Source organism: Ascaphus truei, chromosome 1, assembly GCF_040206685.1.
Source record: "Ascaphus truei isolate aAscTru1 chromosome 1, aAscTru1.hap1, whole genome shotgun sequence".
Taxonomy (NCBI): domain Eukaryota; kingdom Metazoa; phylum Chordata; class Amphibia; order Anura; family Ascaphidae; genus Ascaphus; species Ascaphus truei.
Window position 1 is genome coordinate 77234437 of NC_134483.1, and position 24891 is coordinate 77259327.

General features: G+C 40.7%; 1 protein-coding gene across 5 annotated transcripts in view; it reads left to right on the top strand.

Moving 5' to 3' along the window:
- KIF2A (kinesin family member 2A) overlaps nt 1-24891 on the top strand; it is an 80070-nt gene that overhangs the window by 43070 nt on the left and 12109 nt on the right. For 3 of the 5 annotated variants that reach the window (XM_075589810.1, XM_075589793.1, XM_075589820.1), the window contains 12 exons: nt 3058-3177; nt 4808-4862; nt 8881-9003; nt 11060-11160; nt 13216-13311; nt 13503-13557; nt 13853-14015; nt 18770-18860; nt 19404-19467; nt 20644-20735; nt 22538-22680; nt 23936-24140. In XM_075589810.1, the coding sequence (XP_075445925.1) occupies nt 3058-3177; nt 4808-4862; nt 8881-9003; nt 11060-11160; nt 13216-13311; nt 13503-13557; nt 13853-14015; nt 18770-18860; nt 19404-19467; nt 20644-20735; nt 22538-22680; nt 23936-24140 (1308 nt within the window). The remainder of the gene's footprint in view (nt 1-3057; nt 3178-4807; nt 4863-8880; nt 9004-11059; nt 11161-13215; nt 13312-13502; nt 13558-13852; nt 14016-18769; nt 18861-19403; nt 19468-20643; nt 20736-22537; nt 22681-23935; nt 24141-24891) is intronic. The other 2 variants (XM_075589801.1, XM_075589828.1) reach the window with 1 other exon arrangement.

Below are 24891 nucleotides of genomic sequence, written 5' to 3' on the forward strand. Positions count from 1 at the left end.
GACTCTCTCAGACTCTCTCCCCCTCAGACTCTCTCCCCCTCAGACTCTCTCCCCCTCAGACTCTCTCCCCCTCAGACTCTCTCCCCCTCAGACTCTCTCCCCCTCAGACTCTCTCAGACGTTCTCCCCCTCAGACTCCCTCCCCTTCAGAATCCCACTCTCACTCTCTCTCTCAGACCAGACCCTCTCAGACTCTCCCCTCTCCCTCTCAGACTCTACCTCTCAGACAATCCCTCTCAGACTCTCTCAGACTTCCCCCCCCTCAGACTCTCTCAGCCTCTCTCCCCTTAAGACTCTCTCAGACTCTCGCCCCCTCAGACTCTCGCCCCCTCAGACTCTCGCCCCCTCAGACTCTCGCCCCCTCAGACTCTCGCCCCCTCAGACTCTCGCCCCCTCAGACTCTCGCCCCCTCTGACTCTCGCCCCCTCTGACTCTCGCCCCCTCTGACTCTCGCCCCCTCTGACTCTCGCCCCCTCTGACTCTCGCCCCCTCTGACTCTCGCCCCCTCTGACTCTCGCCCCCTCTGACTCTCGCCCCCTCTGACTCTCGCCCCCTCTGACTCTCGCCCCCTCTGACTCTCGCCCCCTCTGACTCTCTCAGACTCCCCCTCTCTGACTCCCTCCCCTTCAGAATCCCTCTCACTCTCACACTCTCTCTCACTCTCTCTCACTCTCAGACACTCACACTCACACACACACACACACACACACACACACACACACACACACACACACACACACACACACACACACACACACACACACACACACACACACACCCCTTGTCTGGTGCCACTCTAATGCAGATAGTCCCATGGTGTAGCCCCATCTCTTTCTTACCCCCTCTCTTCTTCATTCACTCTCCCCCCTCACCCCTCACTTCCTCTATTACACCCCCTGTCTCCTCACTCTCCCCCCTCCATCAATTATCCCCCTCTGACTCAAACCCACTCACTGAATCCGCCCTCCTCACATTCATTCCCTCCCCCCCTGATCTCTCACACACACACACACACACACACACACACACACACACACACACACACACACACACACACACACACACACACACACACACACACACACACACACACTCCCCTTCAGACTCTCTCAGACTCTCTCCCCCTCAGACTCTCTCCCCCTCAGACTCTCTCAGACTCTCTCCCCCTCAGACTCTCTCCCCCTCAGACTCTCTCCCCCTCAGACTCTCTCCCCCTCAGACTCCCCCCCTCAGACTCCCTCCCCTTCAGAATCCCACTCTCACTCTCTCTCTCTCAGACCAGACTCTCTCAGACTCTCCCCTCTCCCTCTCAGACTCTCTCAGACTCCCCCCCCTCAGACTCTCTCAGCCTCTCTCCCCTTCAGACTCTCTCAGACTCTCTCCCCCTCAGACTCTCTCCCCCTCAGACTCCCTCAGACTCTCTCCCCCTCAGACTCTCTCCCCCTCAGACTCCCTCAGACTCTCGCCCCCTCAGACTCTCGCCCCCTCAGACTCTCGCCCCCCTCAGACTCTCGCCCCCCTCAGACTCTCGCCCCCCTCAGACTCTCGCCCCCCTCAGACTCTCGCCCCCCTCAGACTCTCGCCCCCCTCAGACTCTCTCCCCCTCAGACTCTCTCCCCCTCAGACTCTCTCCCCCTCAGACTCTCTCCCCCTCAGACTCTCTCCCCCTCAGACTCTCTCCCCCTCAGACTCTCTCCCCCTCAGACTCTCTCCCCCTCAGACTCTCGCCCCCTCAGACTCTCGCCCCCCTCAGACTCTCGCCCCCCTCAGACTCTCTCCCCCTCAGACTCCCCCCCCCTCAGACTCCCTCCCCTTCAGAATCCCTCTCTCACTCTGACACTCTCACACTCTCTCTCACACTCTCTCTCTCACACACACACACACACACACACACACACACACACACACACACACACACACACACACACACACACACACACACACACACACACACACACACACACACACACACACACACCTTGTCTGGTGCCACTCTAATGCAGATAGTCCCATGGTGTAGCCCCATCTCTTTCTTACCCCCTCTCTTCTTCATTCACTCTCCCCCCTCACCCCTCTCTTCCTCACTTCCTCTATTACACCCCCTGTCTCCTCACTCTCCCCCCTCCATCAATTATCCCTCTCTGACTCAAACCCACTCCCTGAATCTGCCCTCCTCACATTCATTCCCGCCCCCCCTGATCTCACACACACACACACACAAAAAAAATATCCTGGCAGCGTGCCAACACGCGCGCCAGCCAATCAGGAGACAAGGGAGGTTTTTTTTTTTTTTTGCAGAGACGCGCGCTCTTCCTTGCACATCGTGAGCGCGCTAAATCCTGTCATGCCAGTGCCCTCTGTCCCCCGCTGTTGGCGGCCGTGGATCCAGGGGGGGGGGGGCAAGCGCCCCCCCTCGCCCCCTCCTGCGGATGCCCATGCTTGATGTTCTTGGCTATGAAAATCACTATATCTACAAATTAAGTAATATATAAGTGGAATATCTCATCATTTATATTCCCTGTATTTAATTGTCTTTTTAAGGCATATAACGTTAAAGAGCAGGATCTTATTAACACGAAAGCCTAATAGCATTAAGTGACATTTTATGGGGCGTTTAAAGCAACATTTCACCTTTTATTCCCATAACATTTTACAATATACTGTAAAGTACTTTTAAAAAAAAATGTAATTGCACCATTACAACCACATGAAGCTGCTTGTTTTTGGAGACTGAACTAAAATGCAATTGCAACCTCAGAATCATTAGAAACTGCCCCTCACCCGTCCTGACAACCTCCTCAAAAACTAAGACGCTGCTTTTCGTTTGGTATAGTTTCTCTTATTTGTTATACTTGCCTAATCCATTTTATTTTTAGGGAAAATTTTGCGTCCTAAAGTGAACTACTGTTTCCCAAGCATGAAACGTGTCTGCAGTATTTAATTTAAGAATAATTTTCTCTTTGCTGCTATATCAAGAATGATTTTTTTTCCCCTGATTTTGTGACTTTTAAGAAGTGAAACGTGCATCGGATTTGCTCTTTATATTCCCCCCATTCAGATCGACTTGGAAAGCATATTTTCACTTAACCCCGACTTGGCTGCTGATGAAGAAATTGAGCCCAGTCCTGAAATGCCACCTCCCCCCACACCTACTACGAAAGTAAACAAAATTGTAAAGGTAAGTATATCTTTCTAGGAGTGGAAGCATTGAAGGCTTCACATAAATGTAAATGTTTTTCACATTCATTGCATGTGTTAAACTGTGAGTTGCATATATTATCATACACTATCTTGCATTGTGTATAGAAATGACGTGTCATGGGGATAAGATCTGATTTATAAATATTGATACCAGACACCTGCTGTGTGTAGTATTGGAGGCCACTTCATATCTTCATTTCTGGAGGTATAAAAACACTGAAGAAACTCCCCAAGGTTCTGTATGTGCATAAAGTTGTTCTTGAACTAAAAAACGAATAATTACGTCCTAGTCAGACATCAAGCAATAATATCAGATATGTGTCTGTAGGACAATAGGTGCTTTATATTCCAGAATCAATATTTTGGGCCCATGATAAAGAAAAATACTTCAAATGAATGTATTTTTAAAAAAAAAGTATTTAAACATGTCATTTTCTGCATACTCTGTTCTTTTTAAGGTGGCAGATTGCACACAAATATTAATACGTTACCAATCAGTTATACAGAGTCACTTTGCTTTCCTAGACTGGTATTGACAGATATTTGTTAAACGTTTATATTGGCAAAAGCAATCAAAACCAAATAATGAAGTCTCCTCAAACTTTAAGTAAAAAATAAAAGCAATGTCACTCTTTTGCAAAAGAAAAGTCTTTCCTCCAAGAAACCATAATGCTGATAGTATATAGTTATATACCATCACATTCCTTGTTTCACAGCTACGTTTTCAATTAGGCGTTCTTAAACACGTATGTTTTGGTTGTATATATTAAAATACAAGTTCTCAATGCCCCAATACATATTTAGTAACTCCTGTAAACACTGATTTTATATATATATATATATATATATATATATATATATATATATATATACACATGCATGCATGCATGCATGCATGCAGATGAGCATACAGTTGTATTTATATATATATGTATATATATATATATATATATATATATTGTTTTTTGTTTTTTTAATTAGTATTTTTTCTCAAGCATCTTCTAGTTACCTTGTTCAATTATATATAATTTTTTTAGAAGGCTATGAATCTCACTTTTTATATGTGAAATGAGCACACTAAATCTAAATGTTTTTAACTAGGCCGTCTGTTTAAGCACTTGCCTCATTTTTAGTTTTGCTCAATGTGTCAAAAAATGCTTTTGCAGAATCTTATTTGAAATGCTCATAGTCTCCTTAAAGCTGCAGTTCAAGCTCCCGTTTTTTGTTTTTTTTACTTCAATAGTTTCATGTGGGCAATCTCTACTTACCTAAAGAACTGCATAGCTGCCGGTCAATTCGTTCTCCGTCTATTGATCGTCAAAGTTTGGCGACATCTTTAAATCTGGGGAATGTAAATCGTTGCTATAGGAACAAGCATGCTTGTTAAAATAGAATACAAGAACATTGGTCTTTCAAAGTTGTTTTTTTTTAAAACAGAAAATGCTAAAAGTATTTTTTCTTACTACAGAACTGATTTATTAAAAAAAAAAAACACATGCAGGATATTGCCTGAACTGCAGCTTTAAGCAACATTGGGATTCACAGTTATTTATAAAGCTATGTTTACAGTTGAATAAGACAAAACATAGCTCTTTTTTTCCTTATAGAATCGACGGACTGTAGCTCCTGTTAAGAACGAAACTCCTGCAAAGGATAATAGAGGTAAGCTGTTCATTTATTTTGTCTAAGAAAGTAAATGGTCTTTTTAACGTTGGCCCAGCAATATTATGTTCTGGAACTATCAGGCTTCACATTAATTTCTACTGTAATGAGACTAATCAAATGGTTTCACATATGCAACTAGACTGTGAACATGTTATTACTGCATGCTTTACCTTTGATAGATGTAAGGAAGTATTCAACACTGACCTACAGTATACAACAACAACAATAATAATAATCTCATCAGTGAATGGAGTGGCACATGTGTCAGCCTTATTGATATAGCGGCATGTTAGCATCTTCATGCAAATGACCATATTCACTTCACAGACAAGATGACACTATTTGAAATTCTAATCCTTGAAGAACAGGGCATTATTGGCCAATAATGCCCTGTTCATATGGGATTATTACTATTATAGGCTAACTGTAGGTTTATTTTTATATATATATATATATATATATATATATATATATATATATATATATATATATATATATATATATAATATATATATATCCTTAATAATTGTGGTGAATACCTAGTCTAGTCTCAAACCAGCTTAGCCATTACAACCAACCTCACACTGATGATACCCATCAAGGTTGAAATATGTCTGTGAGTGGGTTCAATGGCTTTGCATCTCATCCCAGCCTCTGTCTAAAAGCTGTGTTTAAAACAGCATGCATTGGCTTGAGGATTTGCTTGTCTAATACGAGCTTGAGACAAAAGGTGGCACTGAGTGCTCATTTGCATGTCATTTCCCAGAATCCCTTGCTGCAGTGGAAGCGCTGTATGCTGGGCGATAATGGGGAAAGACAGGGTTGCAGACCTGTCTAAGACATGCAAATGAACATACAGTAATATTTACAGTTGCTATATATATAATTTTTTTTTTTTTACATTTTATAAAAAAAGATGCACTTTTGTAGTCATATTGATCTTTTATCAGCATGATCGTCTACATTATTTTGCTGCACGTTTTTATTAAAATGAAATTGTACTGTACATACACACAGCCCTCCCTCTTCATACACACATTCTGCAGCCCCCCTCTATACACACATGCTACAACCCACTCTATCACACACACACACACACACACACACACACACACACACACACACACACACACACACACACACACACACACACACACACACACACACACACACACACACACACACTGCAGCCCCCCCTCTACACACACTGAAGACACTCTACACACAACACAAACACAACATCCCCCCCCCAATAAACCCAAACACTGAAGACACACACCACCAACACTCTGCAGCTGTCCTCTACCCTCTACAACCACAAAACACACACTGAAGACACACGCATACCAACAAAAAAAAACAGACTGCTGCCCCCCTCTACACCCACAGAACACACTGCAGACGCACACACCAACAAAACACACTGCAGCCGTCTTCCACCCATAAACACACTGCAGCGCCCTCTATACCCACAAAACACACTCTCCAACAAAACACTGCTGCCCCCTCTAGACCCACAAAAACACATTAGACAGATGCCAGACCCCCCTTTCTCCTCACTCTCCTGTGCGGAGCTCTCTGCAGGCAGGGTTGGGGAGTAGTCTATGCCTTGCTGCTGCCGCCTGTCCAATCACCTCCCCTGTCTGTGAGCTGCTATCACTCTGTGTGTGTATAAGAACTCAAAGCTGATTGGCTGAAAAACTTGGCAGAGTGCCAAAAATTTCAGGCCATGACTGAGTGGATAATGCCCAGAATTGTAACCAATCAGGGTACAGGGATTTCAATAATGCCCAGAATTTAACAACTTTAGCCTATAATTACGTAACAATCCCTGAAGAACAGGGCATTACTGGCCAATAATGCCCTGTCTGGACGTGTTGAAGGCCCGAGGCGTAACCGAGGGACTTTAATAACCCAGCCAGGGCATTATTGGCCAGTAATGCCCTGTTCTGAAGGGATTATTACTAATATAGGCTAAATGTAGGTTTTTTTTTTTTTGTAAATAAGACACTTTTGTATAGTTATATAGATTTTTTTTAATTAAAATGGTAAATACATTAAAGCACCTATATACATTGCAGCTATCTATATTCACACACTGCTGCCCCCTCTGTGTGTGTGTATACACACACACACCATATATATATATATGTATATATATATATATATATATTACTGTGTGTGTGTGTGTGTGTGTGTGTGTGTGTGTGTGTGTGTGTATATATATATATATATCAAATGCAAATATACTGTATGCTCATTTGCATGTCTTAGGCAGGTCTGCAACCCCGCCTTTCACCATTATCACCCAGCACTTCCACTGCAGCAAGGGATTCTGGGAAATGACATGCAAATGAGCACACAGTGCCACTTTTTGCTTCAAAAACCATTTTATACATGGTTTCCTATAGGCTTAAGCTTGCTGCATGGTCACAGCTTTGAGCACAGCCAGGGTTAAGATGCATAGCCAGAAAACCCACCCACAGACAGCTGTTTTGACCTTAATGGGTCTCATCCGTGTGGGGTTGGTTAACCATGTATAAAATGGTTTTTGAAGCAAAAAGTGGCACTGTGTGCTCATTTGCATGTCATTTCCCAGAATCCCTTGCTGCAGTGGAAGTGCTGTGTGCTGTGTGCTGGGTGATAATGGTGAAAGGCGGGGTTGCAGACCTGCCTAAGACATGCAAATGAGCATACAGTATATTTGCATTTGCTATATGCTTTGCTGTGGAGGGTTTTTGTCACTTTTTTTACTCACCATAACTTAACTCTGTGTGTGTGTGTGTGTGTATATGTATACCTACACACATATATACCTACATATACCTACACACACACACACACACACACCATACTGCAGCTCTACACACACCACAACAGCTTCACACCAAACAGCTTCACACACACACCACAACAGCGTCACACACCACAACAGCTTCACACACACAAGGTCTACACACAAACTCTGCAGCTACACACACACACGACAGACAAACTGCAGCTACAAACAAACTCTGCAGACAGACACTTACTTTGCAGATACAAATACACTCCCTCCTCTCACTGTGTCCGTGGAGCTCTGTTCACGGAGGGAGGGGGAGGAGTCACTGACTGACTGCTGCCTCCTGACCAATTCCCTGTCCTGTTCCATATCTATTCTGACAAAGGAAAAGCTGATTGGCTATAAATAAAAACTTGGCAAGCTGCCAAAAATTTCGGCCATTACTGAATGAATAATGCCCGGAATTCTAACCAATCTGAGAGCAGGAATTTCAATAATGCCCGGAATTGTACAGCTTTAACCTATAATTTACAGAAATAACAAAGAAGGGAGAGGGAGTAGGTGGTATGATAACTTTTTATTTGTTGATATGTTCAAGCTTTCGAGCCTCAGGACACCGAGAGGTTCGAAGGTTTGTAACATATCAACATATCAATAAAATGTATCATTTATTACATGGCAGAAAGGACCAACATGGCTGCCCAACCTTCTTTGCCTTACTTTACAGTAGGCTTTTATGTGGTGCACACTGACATAACATACATGGGAGAGGATAGTTAAATGTACTACCCTTACCAGCCCTAACCTTTTAAGTGTGAGAAATACAGCAGTGTTTAAAATACCTTTGGGACTGTATATATTTTCACTAAACAACAACTTTTTACTTTTTAATAAACATGGCTTAATAGGCCAATCTTAAAACAGAACATTAATGAAATGTATGAATAGCTGCGTGGCTGATACTATACACCTCATACATCAACCTTGGCTCTTGCAGATGCACTTACCAGAATACTGTCCTACTGTCTCTGTACGTTCTTCATACGCAACACTAAGATTGTAAACTCTTCGGAGCAGGGACTTCCCCCCCCACTTAATGTTACTTTTATGTAAGCATCCACATTGTGTTATATTTTGTCACACGTGTTTTACTGCTGTGAAGCACTATGTACATAGATGGCGCTATATAAATAAAGATCGACATACAATATACATTTTTTATTCCACTTGCAGCAGTCGGTTCAGCCCGTGCGCGACCAATCCAGCCTCCAGATCAGTCGGCCGCTGCGCAGCAGAATGGTAGTGTTTCAGATATATCTCCAGATCAACCTGGAAAAAAGGACTTTGGCCTACCTTGTATGTAACCATATGTTTAGGATTCCTTCATGTTATATGTACAATTCGTTATCACACATTTCGAAATGAGAAAACACTTATTTGAATATTTTTCTGTGTTGGTATACAAGGCTTTTATTTATGCATTATGCATTATTTGTAAAGGTTCATATTGATAGTCCTTTTACTGTTAGTTTATAACCGTATAGATGAATCTGTTCCTACAGAAGGTTTTTCTTTCATGAATTGACAAAAAGCCTAAAAGTTACACTTTTTACAGCCAGTATATATACCCGTTTACTGTCTGAAGTATCACATGCAGTTTGATTGAAGGCGATCATCATTTTTATTTATACTAACAGCAGATCAATTGGTATATGAGCAAGCTCTAACACCTGTGTGGTTAAAGAGAGCAGAGTTTTAACCAAACTCTGAGTATAATTAACATTTGTATCTGTTAACTTTTTCTTTTGATTTGTGTTTTTAATCTTCATGTTAGGTTTTATTTTTTCCTTCATAACCATAGTGGATTTACCTACTGCAAATAATATATGAAAAGTATACAAGATCTTTAATTTGTTAGTTAATTTTCTTTTCTCAGTCATCTTAATCTGTAACAGTTCTTTTTATCCAGTGTCACACAACAAATTAAAGCTATTCCTGCATTGATGGAGAACAGTGTTAGGCAAAACTTCATGGAGTCAAATATTTCCTAGAGAATGTGCAACTTGTATTACATAATTCAACCAATCATAACCAGCCATTTATCATGCTTACCTGTCCATTTTAATTTACATTTAGGTCCCAGAAAAACATTTTACATGCAATGTAACAATATAACACGTTTGCTTTAAAAACCCAAATCATTGTAAAAATGGAAATGTCACTCCTTTTTTCCTTGGAAAAGTAGAAATTTCTTTTTTAGCGGGAAACATGATCTTTCGTTCCCTATTGGTCCATTTGTTCTTACTTTTCTGTGACCACTAGCCGATATGTGCTGCACTTGCTTAATCCTGATTCCTGGGCTTCTTTGATCTTAAACATGATCTGTTCAGCTACCTAAAAAAGGCAACTCAATTTGCAGTCATGTCAGTTTACTGACCATCACAAAACATAGAAGCCTTATGCATTATTCTTGTCATGTTGAGTTTTTTTTTTTGTTAACATATATTTAACGTTTGAATTAAAATATAATCTATGTATATAGTACATTTAAGAGTCCTGAGTGATGGGCCTTTAAAACGTTAATGTTACTTGCTCAGTTATTTGAAGTTTGTAGTAGAGTAACCAGTTTTGCCTTTGGGCCTATGAAGTGCAGCACAGATTGAAACGTAATAGGGATTTGAATAATATCCAGGCCTTATGCGTGCAGTATTTTTTATAGCCCATTAAACCATCTACTAGATTTCTTTACCACTTCCTAATGGTAGCAGTGTCATGATTGAATTGAGTTAGGCCTCGTCCAGGGTGACGCTGAGCGGGCGGGCAGGCTCACGCTCGCCTCGATGAGACACATTGCGACAATGTGTGTGGCCAGGGTGAGCAAGCGGGCGCGCCTGCTCGGCGCTTAGCTGCTTGCCGAGCAAGCAAATTTGAATTTGCTGCTCGCAAACGCGTCACGTCAGCGGTTCGCCCAATGAGGGCAAACCAGCTCCATGACGTCATGGCCGCGCACCTAACCGGCCATGAATCGCCCGGCCGAGCAGGGCGCAGCGCATGAGCACCAGCGCGCCCGTTCCCTACCTGGCCGAGGCCTAAGATTGAGCTACTCGCATACATTTGCATAAATTGCTTGTTTGGGCATATTTTCTTAATGGCGAACTTGTGCCCAAAATTTTGCTTACTTATCTATACATAAATGTGGTTGCTTCTTGTTTTTAAATGGATTAAAGAATACTCTAGTGAAAAGCATTATGAAACTAATAACAATGAACACAGACTTTGTTACATAATGTTAATTGCCCCATAAACTCTGCTTATGCAGAAATAGTTAGAACAATTTAAAATTTATGAAAGCAAAAGCTTGTAAATCTATCTTCATATGTTTATAACCTCAAACATTTCCCGTTCACATAAGCACGGAGAAAGTCTAACTGTGTGAAGGAAGTGGAAAAGTTGCAGGAAAAACGTGAAAGAAGAAGGTTGCAACAGCAAGAACTACGAGAGAAAAGAGCCCAGGTTTGTAACCTGATCTGCTTTATCTATATATATAAAAATCAAGTGTTTGATTGTTAGTAGATGTGAGGAATCTCATTGGTCCGTCGGTCCGCCCCCCCCAACGTCTCTCATTGGCCACGAGGTACGCTGACATCACAGACACCTACTCCACTGTGACACACACACACATACTGCCACAGACTCTCACCCCTGCAGACTCACCATACCCCCTGAGACTGTCACCCGAGACTCTGAGGCCTAAACTGAGCCCTCACCATAGCCTCTGACACTCTCTCCCTGCGGACTCGCCCTATCCCCCCAGGATCACCCCTGCTGACTCACCCACCGACCTTGATAAGTCTAACGCACTTTCCAACCCTCTCTCTCCCTGCGCCCTTTACTACAACTCCACCTGCTCAATCATCACACACCTCACTTTCAAACTCTCTCTCCACCTCTCTACCTCCTTCAACATCGCACACCATCAATATAACCGCCTCTGCTGTCCACCCCCCCCCTCTTACCCGTCCACGCCACCGCTCTACACCCCTCACAAATCACAACCTCCACAGTGCAGATCCCACCGTGCCTCCGTTCAGCAGACCTGACAAATGGCCGACTACACCCCACCCCGGCTCCTCTCGCCGACACTGCTATATACAGTCGCTCCCCGCTTACTGTCTCAAAATGGCCGCCTTCCCGGCTGCTCCGCTATCACGCCTCCGCTTTGCACCCCACCTTCCCGTCCGCTCCTCTATGTCCCCGCTTACCCCTACAAAGTATACCCTAGAACAGGGGGGCGCAAACTTTTTTCCCTGCGCCCCCCTGCCGGCTGTCCCTTCACTCCCGCGCCCCCCAACCCCAACTTACCCTCGCACCGGCGTAATGACGTCACGTTGCCATAGCAACGTGACGTCACATGACCTCGCAGCGTCATTTTGACGCCGCGTTGCCATGGCGACGCCGGGAGGAAGCCGCCGGAGCCACGGGTAAGTATGGTTTACAGAGGCCCTGCAGCTCCCCCGGCACTTAATTTAAGTGCCTTCGGGAAGCACGCGGGGCCTCTGTAAACCCCGCGCCCCCCGTCGGCAGTCTCGCGCCCCCCCTGGGGGTCGCGCCCCACAGATTGCGCACCGCTGCCCTAGAACATCACGCTCACCGTCTCCGCTTTGCAGCCAATGCCCGACTACACTCCACCGCGCCTCCGCTCAGCAGCCCTCACAAATCGCCGAATAACAATCACCCTCTCGCTGCTGGGGAGGGGGGAGCGCAGCTCTGAAAGGGGGGGGGGAGGGGGGGCAGAGCTGTGAAGAGGGGGGAAGGGAGTGGAGAGAGACGGGGAGCGACAACATTACATCCCGGGCAACGCCAGGTATATTAGCTAGTCAAATATATATTTATATAATGTCAAACACCGATTAACATTGGGGGTTTGATGTGTAAAGACCTGTATATTGCTGTTTTTTCTTGGGTAATATACAGTATATGTTGCCCTCTTTACCCCACCCTTTGGGAAATGGTCTTGCTACTGGTGTATTCTGTGGCTGCTGTTTCATACCTGGTTGGTAAACAGGAGGCAGGAGATCTCAGCGATGTTGTGGGGAGGACATCAGGACAGGCTCACAGTGTTTCTCTATGTGTCAGCACCTCCAGTCCAAGAGGATCTTAAGGTTTCAGGATGCACCTCTTGGGCACTTCTGTGATCTATAGCCATGCTTAAAATACTACACCAGGTGTTGGTATGACTGAGGTTTATTGAACAGCTGGATACATAGTGTACACTGGATGACATATCTTCAGTGTCTGCACACTCTGAAGAGTGGCTTGTAAACCGGCCTTTTCACTGTCATAGACCCCCTTACAAACACAGGCTAGTCCTGAACTTTATTGAACATGCACAATGAACAATATAACATACTCAGCATAGTCTACTGCTAACACTACCCACATATTAAAGGGGACTTACATTGTTATGAGGCCAGGAAATCAGTCGTCCCAGGAGACTAGGCTACATATAATGATATGTTTGATGCCTTTGTTTACACATGCTAATTTTTTCCACTCTTCAATTTCTAGGATGTTGATGCCACAATCCCAAATTATGAAATTATGTGTATGATCAAAGATTTCAGAAGCAGTTTGGATTATCGGCCGCTAACAACATCAGATTTAGTAAGTGAGCTTAATTTGACGACTTCTTAATAACTTCAGCATTGGAAGGATCTGCAGCTCATTAATTTGTAATGTTCTGTACGTGTTCATGTATTTAAGGGCTTGTACTGTGTGAATGCAGCACATATGCACACAAATAATTTACACAAAGCTTTACACACAAATAATGTTTATGAATACATTTGTTACAGATTGATGAGCACCGAATATGTGTATGTGTAAGAAAACGTCCACTTAATAAAAAAGGTAAGAATCGTCGCAGTTAATTGGATGTTGCAATTGATTTGATTCAAACATTAAAGCCCAAAGTGTATTAATACTGTGTTGGAAACCTAGTCATACTATAGGTCCCAGTCCCTTAAATGCCTATGCTAAACCTTACTGCACTTGAAATCGTTTAAGTTGTTCTAGTGGACCCAATATATCTAGATCCTGACATTTAAAGTACCCAAAAAGTGTAATGTTAAGTTTGCTACAATTACATCGTATGTTTTGATCTTAAGAAAAAAAATTGAGAATGTGAATACATTTTCTTTTCCAGAAAACACAATGAAAGACCTTGATGTAATTACAATTCCTAGTAAAGATGTAGTAATGGTACATGAGCCTAAACAAAAAGTGGATCTTACCAGATACCTAGAAAACCAAACCTTTCGTTTTGATTATGCCTTTGATGAAACTGCACCAAATGAAATGGTTTACAGGTATGTACATCTATGGAAAGCTATCTCCTATATTGGGCTCAAGAAAACTTCATTAACTCATCCAATTCCTTGTGAAATATCTGCTTTTTCTGCTGCCTGGGCACTTAAGTTCATCTTTTTAAAGGCACCTAACTATGTCTCCAATGAATTTACAGTCCTCAGTCAATGTGAGAAGCAGCAGGAACACCAAGTCGTAAATGTAATGCCTTGCTGATGTTTTTTTTTTTAACATTTTAAATGTATTTTGCCGTTATTGTTCAGTGTATTCTTGTATACTCCTACTTATTGAATATGACATCCTTTGTACACAAACAGGCTTACGCAACTTCAGCAAAATAAAAAGGTAGGTTTATGTTGCTGCGTTACTGCTGCCATGGTCACATAACTCCCAAGACAATACCGTTGGTCACTGGAGCCTGAAGCAAAACCTGGCTTAATAAATAGGTGACATGGGAAAACTACAATAAATGTTAAGATAGAGGTTTGAAACAGGCTTAACTTTTAGCTTTTTAGCTGTGCTTGTCAGAAAGATATTGAGCTATAATCCATTTCAAAGAAATCCTGTTGATGGATAACCTGTACATTTTCTGATCATAGTTAAATATTTCTAGCCTTAATTAAAAATAATTACAGTAAAAGCCTTGAATACTGTTTTGAAGGTTAAAATTGGACACTTATCCTCTACACACCCTCATAACCTCCACCCAGGGAAATAAGTAGGCGGTTGCATGAATTGACTTTTCCGTTTTCTGGTTTCAAATAACCGGTATGCAAATGACCTATATGGCACCAATGATGACAATCATAAAGAAGAGTCTATAAAACCAACCAAACCCGTAGATGGTTCCAGGTGTACTTCACCAATTTCTAGTGTCCAAACGTTTCTTGTCGAGGTCTCACAAAATCATAGCAGTATATGGATGACGAGAAAAAACATGCAAAACACCAATGATGCCGTTACCTTTGACACTAATGGAGATATCTATAACTCTGTTTAAACAAATGCTAACCAGTGCAGTTTGGCAATAGAAAAGCTCCCAGAGGATACAATTTATTAACATAAAATAAAATTTAGCTTATGCAACATAGCTAAGAAATGAGCCTGATAGTAATAGCCCAAAAAGATCCTATTGGAATCGACTTCACCAAGTAATAGTAAAAACTGGAATCCTACTCACGGTCGGTTCTGAGGACTTGTGCCTGTAAGCAGTGTTCGACAAACCTATACATTTGCTCGCCCCGGGTGAGTGGATTTAACCCCCGGGCGAGTAAATATTGGCGCAAGCAGCACACGTTTGGTACTAGGTGGCAAGTAGATTTTTTTTGTGTGGCGAGTAGATTTTTTGGTGATTTGTCAACCACTGCCTGTAAGTATGAACCACTTTGAGAGCGTTCTCCCCTGGCTGTCCCTCCACTTGCAGTGATGTCAGCGGCGTGTGGCGGCGTTCAGCAATGGGCAGAGGCTGGCGTCCTAGGATTGCCTCCTCTATAGATCCTCTCTGCTATGATATGGCCGTCAGATGGTGGGTTTCTCCCTGTCCGGCTGCCTGCCCAACTGCTGCTGCTGATGATGTCACTGCTATGGAACTCTGCTACAGGGTCCTTGGAGGGTCACAAAGAAGTCCTACCCATTTCAAGACCATGTGTCTCTTCATCAGGGGAACTACAGCTGATCTGTACTGGCTGTTCTTTATACCTAATACCAATTCGCTGCAATTGTCATATTAATGTTCATTGGAAGTTCATTTAAAGTTCATTTAAATCATGAATTGATTTACATAGTAAGTGAGAAGAGTATTAAACATTCAATGGGACCTTTGGAAAAACTCGAATATATGACTCAATAATGACATATTAGACATAATAGACATGTTCACTGATTGGCATTACAAGTGAATTAATCAAAACAATGCTATATACAATGGAAACATGAGAAATACACAAAAACTATTGATCATGGAAAATGGACTGATATATACATAAAAATCTTACATGGCAAATACAATTATATACCTTTACCCATATTCTAGTTCACCTTTCCTGTCTTGCCTTCAAATTCTTTATGGGCAAGCTACCCAGCTATCTGAACAAGCTCCTCACCCCTACCACATGCAGCACCTATCACCTGAGATCAGACTCCAACCACCGTGTGCTATCTTGGGACATGGTCCCAAGGCTCAACAAAGTATCCGGCCGCTCCTCCTTCTCTTACCATGCACCCCAAAACTGGAACAACCTACCAGATACTCTTACATCCACCACCAGTCTAAATTCTTTCAAATCTAAGGCTGTCGCACATTTTAATCTGGTCTGTAACTGTTTCATACGCCCATAATATAAATTATCTTTAACTGTGCATGCAATGTCTTGTATATAATGTATATCCTGCTCATTATGTAACTGTATTTGTAAACATGTATTATTTGTCTTAACTCTGTGCCCAGGACATACTTGAAAACGAGAGGTAACTCTCAATGTATTACTTCCTGGTAAAATATTTTATAAATAAATAAAAATAAATAAATTTTATATGGAATATTAGATAGATTTAACATTTATTGTTTTTATATATTGTATTATTATTTTTTTATTATTATTTATTATTTCTACCCTCCAGCATGATTTACATGCTTAAGGAATAATGGACTCGATAGATCACAACAAGGATATTTAGAATTATTGAAACTACTTTGTTGATATAAATAAACAACATGACACGACAACCTCAAAACTCATAATAACATTATTATTAGTTTGATTCACACTGGATTAAATTGCTCCGTGTATCCAAAATATTGAATTTCTTCCTCATCAATAAATGTGCTGTGTACAATTCTATACGTAGGGCAAGAGACTATGAAGTGTCATTGGGAAGATGTTCTATAGCCAGTCTGCTCACCGCTCTGAAAAGAGCTGACTGCATAAACTAACCACAGATGTCCTCCAATGACAGTGTCTTCATAGCTGTGGGGGAGTCGGAATATCAAACTACAGACATTGGAACCCACACTATGACCCAATAATAAAGGTTATAGTCTGGGGCGCAAAAAATTATAAGTAACCAGTACAAGATGGTAATTATATTGGTGATGACCCTTACCCATATAACATGGATGTTAGTAGTTAATGGAAACAATGGATAAATTACTAAGAAACCTTCCTGGTGAATTCATTCTTTCAAAAAGGACACTATGTCGAATTCAACATTTAACCCTAAGGGGATTAACTATTTCAGTTCGAATATTCAATAGGATTCTCGTCTTGAAATTTGGTTGATCCGCTCACCTCCCCATCAACTTGGTGTGGGGCATTCTATAGCTACACATTTCAAACCTTTGGGGTCTTTATTATGTTTTATTTTGAAATGATTTGAAACATTATGAGTGGTGAGTTCTCTTTTTATATTATAAACATGTTCGTAGAGTCTTCTCTGTAGAGTCTTACCAGTCCTGCCGATATATTGCAGTCCGCAAAGACATTTAAGTAGATATATCACAAAAGTACTATAACCGTTGATATAGGATTGTATCTTATACTCCTTTTGTGTTGCATTTGATTGAAACGTTTTTGCGGCAATACTATATTTACAAGAAGAACAATTGGCACATGTATGAAACCTTTTATCTTATTACAGATGTTATTGGTACCTAAAGGACAGCTTGAGGATAGTTTCATCTTTAAATTTGCAGGTTTCTTAAAGAATACTTGAGGTCTTTCTGGGAGTATCTCTTTCAGGATAGTCTCTCTTCAAGATTCCCCAATGTCTATTAAATATTCTCCTGATTTGAGGTGCCAATTTACTAAACTGAGTGATGAAAGGAACACCACTCATCTCTGTTGTTGTTTTACATTTGTATTCCTGGAGACTTGATCGGTTCATTTTATTGACTTCTTCTAAAGTCCAATCTAATTCTGTTCTATTATATTCTCTATCTAGAATTTTTTCTTTAAGTTCTTCAGCTTGTTCCAGATATATCTGTTCGTTGGAGCAATTCCTTTTTAGCCCGATAAATTGGCCGTGTGGTATGTTTTTCACCCATTGTGGATTGTGATGACTACTTGCCAGTAAATAATTATTAGCCTGGACCTCTTTATAATATGATTTTGTTTGAACCATATTATTTTCAGCTTATAATTCCAGGTCTAGAAATGCAATACGTTTTGAACTATGTTTAAAACTAAAATGCATGTTTCTGTCGTTTCCATTCAGATACATTTTGAATGTTGTATTTTGTAACAAGCGCTTACTCACAAATTTGTCTCTATTCAAATAACCAGTAGTACAGTATTTGCTTGCTGCTAGTGCTGAAGGATAATATCTGATGGCATTTATGTGCTGCTAAAACTCATGTACAAAATAAATCTATCGCGTATGGGTTCTTGAACATGGTTTGCTTTTGGGAGCAAATTACCAATAGTCTCCACTCCTGTTATCAAGGTTAAAGAGGCGATATACAGCCTGCCTGCAATTTGTGAGACACTAACTCTGACGCACCTGTCAGGCGGCAGCATTCATCAACCTCCGATATCTCGTGTTAACTGCCATTGACTTGAATCTCTGTTAATGTGGTACTGTATCTTGGTGCGATATCCTGTGTTGGAGGTTGGAGAATCTCCCGCAGACGTGAGTATCAATACTACTTTAATGTAATGTTGGGGAATACACTTTAGAATAAATAGATATTCTCTGTTATACTATCACTAGACTTTTATTGTGATGCTGATAGTCATCATTTTTTTTCTCTCCATTTTAGATTTACAGCTCGACCACTAGTAGAAACCATCTTTGAAAGAGGAATGGCCACTTGCTTTGCATATGGGCAAACCGGAAGTGGAAAAACCCATGTATGTATACTTTTTTGAAGTAACTTGTTTAAATAGGAGACTTCCAGTCAAAACAGCAACCACTAATGAGAATGCAATTACTTTCAGAGGACGTTTGTGAAGATATCAAAATTATAAGATGGAAGCAGTTTGTATAATTTTTAGTTACATAAGTGACCCATCCTGTAGCCTAAAGTTGTATTTACTTTCATCGCACTAGAGATCTAGACAATAACTCCCAAATGAATGATGAAATTAAAATAGTTTATCATGCCATTTTACGCGTTTATTAACTGCCATTCTCTAATGCTTGGGTATCCTCTTAAAATGTCTCACGTATTAATTTTATTTCATTATCCTGTAGGAGTGTAAATGTACATTTGTAATTCGTACATGGCTGTTTTAGTGTCTTCTGGCTGGAGAACAAAAATCATGCTTTCTCGTTAAAATATCAAATACTTCTCACTTTAACGGAATTCCCCTTGAACTAATCTTCCAGTTGTCTTTTTTGCCGTAGGCCAAGTAAAAATAATGTCTTCTTTTTTAAATTTTTTATTACTCAAGACTATGGGTGGTGACTTCTCTGGAAAGAACCAAGACTGTTCAAAGGGAATTTATGCACTAGCAGGTAATATTCCAATAACATAGGTAATCTATATGTTGGTCCTCACTCATAATGGTTTACAAGTTTTTTCCAACAAATAAATTGTATAGCTGACAATTTATCAAAATGTAGGTGGCACGTATAAGCATATAAAGGCTGTCTGTTCTTTTCTTGGTGTAATCCAGGCCATGTTTTTTGGGGGTGAACAATCAATATATGTGCAAGGTGTATTCACCTATGTTTTCAAATGCATTGATTGTTCTGTGAACATGATGTGGCAGGTTGGAAAACTACTGCAATCAAAATAATAATTGAAAATTGGCAAGGGTGCAAATTTACATCCGTTTAGTTTTGGACTGGATTACTTATACCTGATTCCCATTCCATTACAAGGGGGTTTATTATATATCCGCTAAGTGGGCCATTGTCCGAAAATTCCCCATTGAAGTCAATAAGCCCCTAAATCTGGAACTTGGACAGTGTAGGAAAGGTTTATGAATCTGTTTAGCAAGTGATTAACATTATATGGGAACATTTGCACTCAACATAACTTTTCTGTCGTACAGATATAGCAGGATTTACTGTTTGCCTTGCTGAGTAAGCTTGTGGTCCTGTGACCGCGACAATCGCGGTCTGGACGGATTAAAACTGCAGGGCGTCTGATCCTGAAGCATGGACCCCCCTGCAGCGCGATCGCGGCAGACAGTTTCCAGTGCCCTGGTGCTGGGGATAGTAATTCATGAAACTGCGGTTAGTGCTCCTATCGTCACTGTTGCAGTTTCATGAATAACCCCAATAGCATATTTAAACAGTGTGTACTATAGTTTCAAATGCTAGTACACACTAGTTGCATATAATATACATTATACTTTGATTTATTAACTTTTAATGTTTCCTTTATTCTGTATCGCAGCATCTATGTGTGTGTATATGTGTATATATTTATACACACACGTGTTATATATGTATGTGTTTATGTATGTACATACACTACACAATATCACGGAGTCTGCTTTTATACAAATTGTAACCCGTAATTTTAAAAGGCATGATAGTAAAATAAATACAAATTGTGTGTGGTGTGTGTATTTGTGTGTTTTTAAAAATCGCGTTTGTTTTAAAATGCGATTAGTGTCATTCTTGTGTAACTGGTTCTATGCTGCCTATTTGACCATATTTTTGTCACCTGTTTTTTGGCAGCACGAGATGTTTTTCAAATGCTAAAGAAACCAAATTATAAAAAATTAGAACTTCAAGTATATGCTACATTTTTTGAAATTTACAGCGGGAAGGTGAGTAAATGGTATAACTCATTTCCTAATACATTTTTTGTTATTTGTTTCATTTTTACATTTTCACATTGAGTCCAGTATACAGAGAACATGCAGGAATCGCTGCCCTTTTAAAGATGAGTTGAATTATTCATGGAGAGGAAGTCCATAAATCGATAGTATACAATCTATTTTGTGCCTAGAACTATACAATATATCACCTCTGTAATCTCTCTGGTTTCTGCTCCCCCTGTAACAGCACAAACCTGCTATTTCCCTCCATCAGATGTTTTATATTCATGCTGTCAGGGTAAGCCCAGCACTTCAGACCTCATGTGTTTATTAATAAATTAGGTCAAAAATAAAAAATGGTCACCACCTGGAAAGAATGAAGACTATTTCCTTTACTATGGCCCCATTAGGCTAGATTGGGGTTGGGTAACTTCAGTCCTCAAGGGCCACTAAGAAGTCAGATTTTCAGGATATCCTTGCTTCAGCACAGGTGGCTTGCATCTTCAGTTTTCTGCAAATTATGTTGATGTTGCAAATATTAATATTATTACCTTGAACTCACTCAAGATGAAAAAAAATGTTTCTAGCTCTGCGGCAAAATAAATATTGTTTTCCTGGAGTAGTGAAAACCCTATTCACACTGGCATCAAATATTATCTTCTGAGACACAATTATTGTTAACCGCTTACTCGGGTCCCTATTCTTATGTCTTTCCCTATATTGGTTAATATAACACTGAACATGCTTTGCACTTTGTTTATATGTGATTACCGTTGCACTTCCATGCTTAGTTTCCTCTTTATGGCCCCTGACTTTTCTGCTAAACCAGTGAGGTTATGGATGCAACACTGATGTCTTTTGTAATTCTAAGATCACTTAATTATATGGTTTACAAGGAAGTTATTTCCTTTATGTTGTAATATACAATATGTGAATCACCTTATCCGTGAATTCCAGGCAAAATAATTATTGATGTCACATCATTTAATTTAGATATTTTTATAGAATGCCCTAATTGTGTTCTCGCTGATGTACGTGTAATGTCCTTAGATAGGAGCATTCGCGATACTGAAGAATAATCTGCCACGGTTGCACGTCCAGCCAAACCTACACACACGGTGGAGTTTGTATATCATGTGAATCACAATTTTATTCGACACTCCAGAGGTCTTCTACAAAAAAAGGTCTTCTACAAAAAAAGGAAAGGATCCATGTTTCGGTCCACACTTGGACCTTTGTCAAGATGAATCATACACCTTTTTTTTTAACCTCTGGAATGCAAAATCAATTTGTGATTCACTTGCTGATTTACATATAGTGCTAAACTACCCATAAAGAAGATAAGATGCTAGCTTTTTCATTTAAGTTAATTTACTGTAGTTTGCAGGAGACATTAATGATTGTTTACACAACAACACATTCTCTGCTCTGTTCTAATACACAATTATAACCAAGCTTGAAAAATATATCTTTACATTTAATCCAATGTGCAGGTAAAACATTTGTAGCAGGACCGCATTGGAAGCAGAATTGTCAATAACTGCTCCTTGCAAGGCATTGTGGGGCGCTACTTCCGATGAAGTCCTTCAGCAATTGGTCTTTTCAGCACAACTAATAATTCCTAATTTCCCACTTCTCCTTGACAAGGGTTTTTTCAAGCCATGACAAATTACTATACATATTAATCATCAGTTATATTTGAACATTAAGTATATTATTGGTGTCTTCATAGTAAATCTTGTTTTTGTTATTTTGATCATATCCAATTAATTTGCAATTTTGGTACATTAATTTAAGCATACTGTTTCAAGGTCTTTGACTTGTTGAACCGGAAAACTAAGTTAAGAGTCCTAGAGGATGGCAAGCAGCAAGTTCAAGTAGTCGGATTACAAGAACGAGAGGTCAAATGCGTTGAAGATGTGCTGAAGCTTATTGAGATAGGCAACAGCTGCAGGTACTTTTAATTTTGACATTTTGTTTTGTGTGTCATTTTAGTATGTTTATGTGAAGTGATAGTTTTGTAGATACAAAAGAAGAGCAGGTTTGGTTCATGTGAAGACAAACTATAGAATTCGAATAGAAGTTTGAAAAAATTGGAGTCTTTGCATCCTTGAAATCCCTGGTCTCATATTGTGCATCCTAATACGAATGCCTACAGGCAATTTTAACTTATATCTAATAGGTTTTTTTTATTAATTACAGTCCAACAGCTAAACTTTAACAAAGCACATCAATAAATTCTTCATAATGTATAGCGGTATTGTGAAGGTTTAGTAAAGCGATCACGCACAAATGAATACTGCACGGAATTTAAGATGCAGTGCTTTTTCTGCCCTCGAGCTTTTATGGGGTGTTATTTAATGCTCAGAATTAAAGTACACATGTATGGATATAACAGTGATTAAAAAAACCCCATTGTAATTAGTACAATACATCACTTTAATTCAGTAAATGAACTGGTGTGGAATGGATTCACTGTTCTGGATTAATACTGCAGAGATTGTAACCAATGTTCTGGTCTGTTTAAGTAAAATACAGGGTAACCAAAAAAAATGTCATCCGTGTTTTGCTGAAATGTTTAGTGTTCAGTATGTGAACAAAATTAACTTTAAAACATTGGACTCTGCATTGCTAGTTGTATGGAAATTATTTGTTTTCTTATCCCATTTAATACCTATTACAGGCATACCCCGCATTAACGTACGCAATGGGTCCAGAGCATGTATGTAAAGCGAAAATGTACTTAAAGTGAAGCACTACCTTTTTACACTTATCGATGCATGTACTGTACTGCAATCGTTATATACGTGCATAACTGATGTAAATAACGCATGTGTAACAGGCTCTATAGTCTCCCCGCTTGCGCACAGCTTCAGTACAGGTAGGGAGCCGGTATTGCTGTTCAGGACGTGCTGACAGGCGCATGCGTGAGCTGCCGTTTGCCTATTGGGCGATTATGTACTTACTTGTGAGTGTCCTTAAAGTGAGTGTCCTTAAACCGGGGTATGCCTGTACAGTTATAGTTTCCTAAAGTGTGTGTATATTAGATCAAGAAAATAAAAAAGAAGTGTATGTTCCATAGCACTGTATATATTTATTTGCTGTGTTAAAAATAGACTAATTGACACTACTATTATCATTTTAGTGTGTGTGTGTGTGATTTTTTTTTTTCTTATAATATGTAAATAATGGTTTCTTGTATACTTTAGAACGTCTGGTCAAACATCTGCAAATGCACATTCATCTCGGAGCCATGCAGTGTTTCAGATAATTTTACGAAAGAAAGGAAAACTCCATGGTAAATTTTCTCTCATTGACTTGGCTGGAAATGAAAGGGGAGCTGATACTTCCAGTGCAGACAGACAAACAAGACTCGAAGGCGCTGAAATAAATAAAAGTTTATTAGCTCTTAAGGTAAGCATTGTAGTAGAGTGGAGCGGAAGAAAAAAAACTATTTTGTGTGCATCTTCTGCGGAGTCAAAAGCTCATGGCTTAGTCCAGGGGTGCGCAAACTTCTTGAGCTGCGCCCCCCCTGCCCGGGAGCCGCAGCGTTTGCGCCCCCTTCTCCCAATGACTCAGCGTCATTGACGTTGTGGGTCATGTCACGTCGTGACGCGTCGCCGAAGACCCGCAGAGACCTGGCCTCACGCCTCCCCCGGCCTTTAATTGAAATGCTGTGGGGAAGAGAGCGGGGCCTCTGTAACCGCCTGCACGCCCCCCCCCCCCCTACAACTTTTCCTGACCCGTGTTTGCGCACAGCTGGCTTAGTCTACTCATGCTACTGTACATCAATGCATGTGATGTTTTGAACATTGCACAACTCTGGATTCTTGGCTATTAGAGCTTATTAGAGATACTTTACACAAATGCAGAAATATTGCACGTTCGTTTAACTTTGGTGCTTAAAAATATGATGTTTAGGAGACAAAAGTTTTACTTTGCATGAGTACATTAGTGCTCACTGCTATTTGAATGTAATATAATGTAGCAGCTGTTAATGTTCATAAAAAAGAGCAGCTCCTGACAGATGTGTGTTTACACACATACAGGTATAGGGAGCATTGGGGTCTCTGGAGCTGAACAGCGTTAATTTTGGCAACTGGGGAGCCACTGCTCTCCGAGATCCTTAGTGGAGAAGGCGTAGTCTGTACTGTACCCTCTAGGG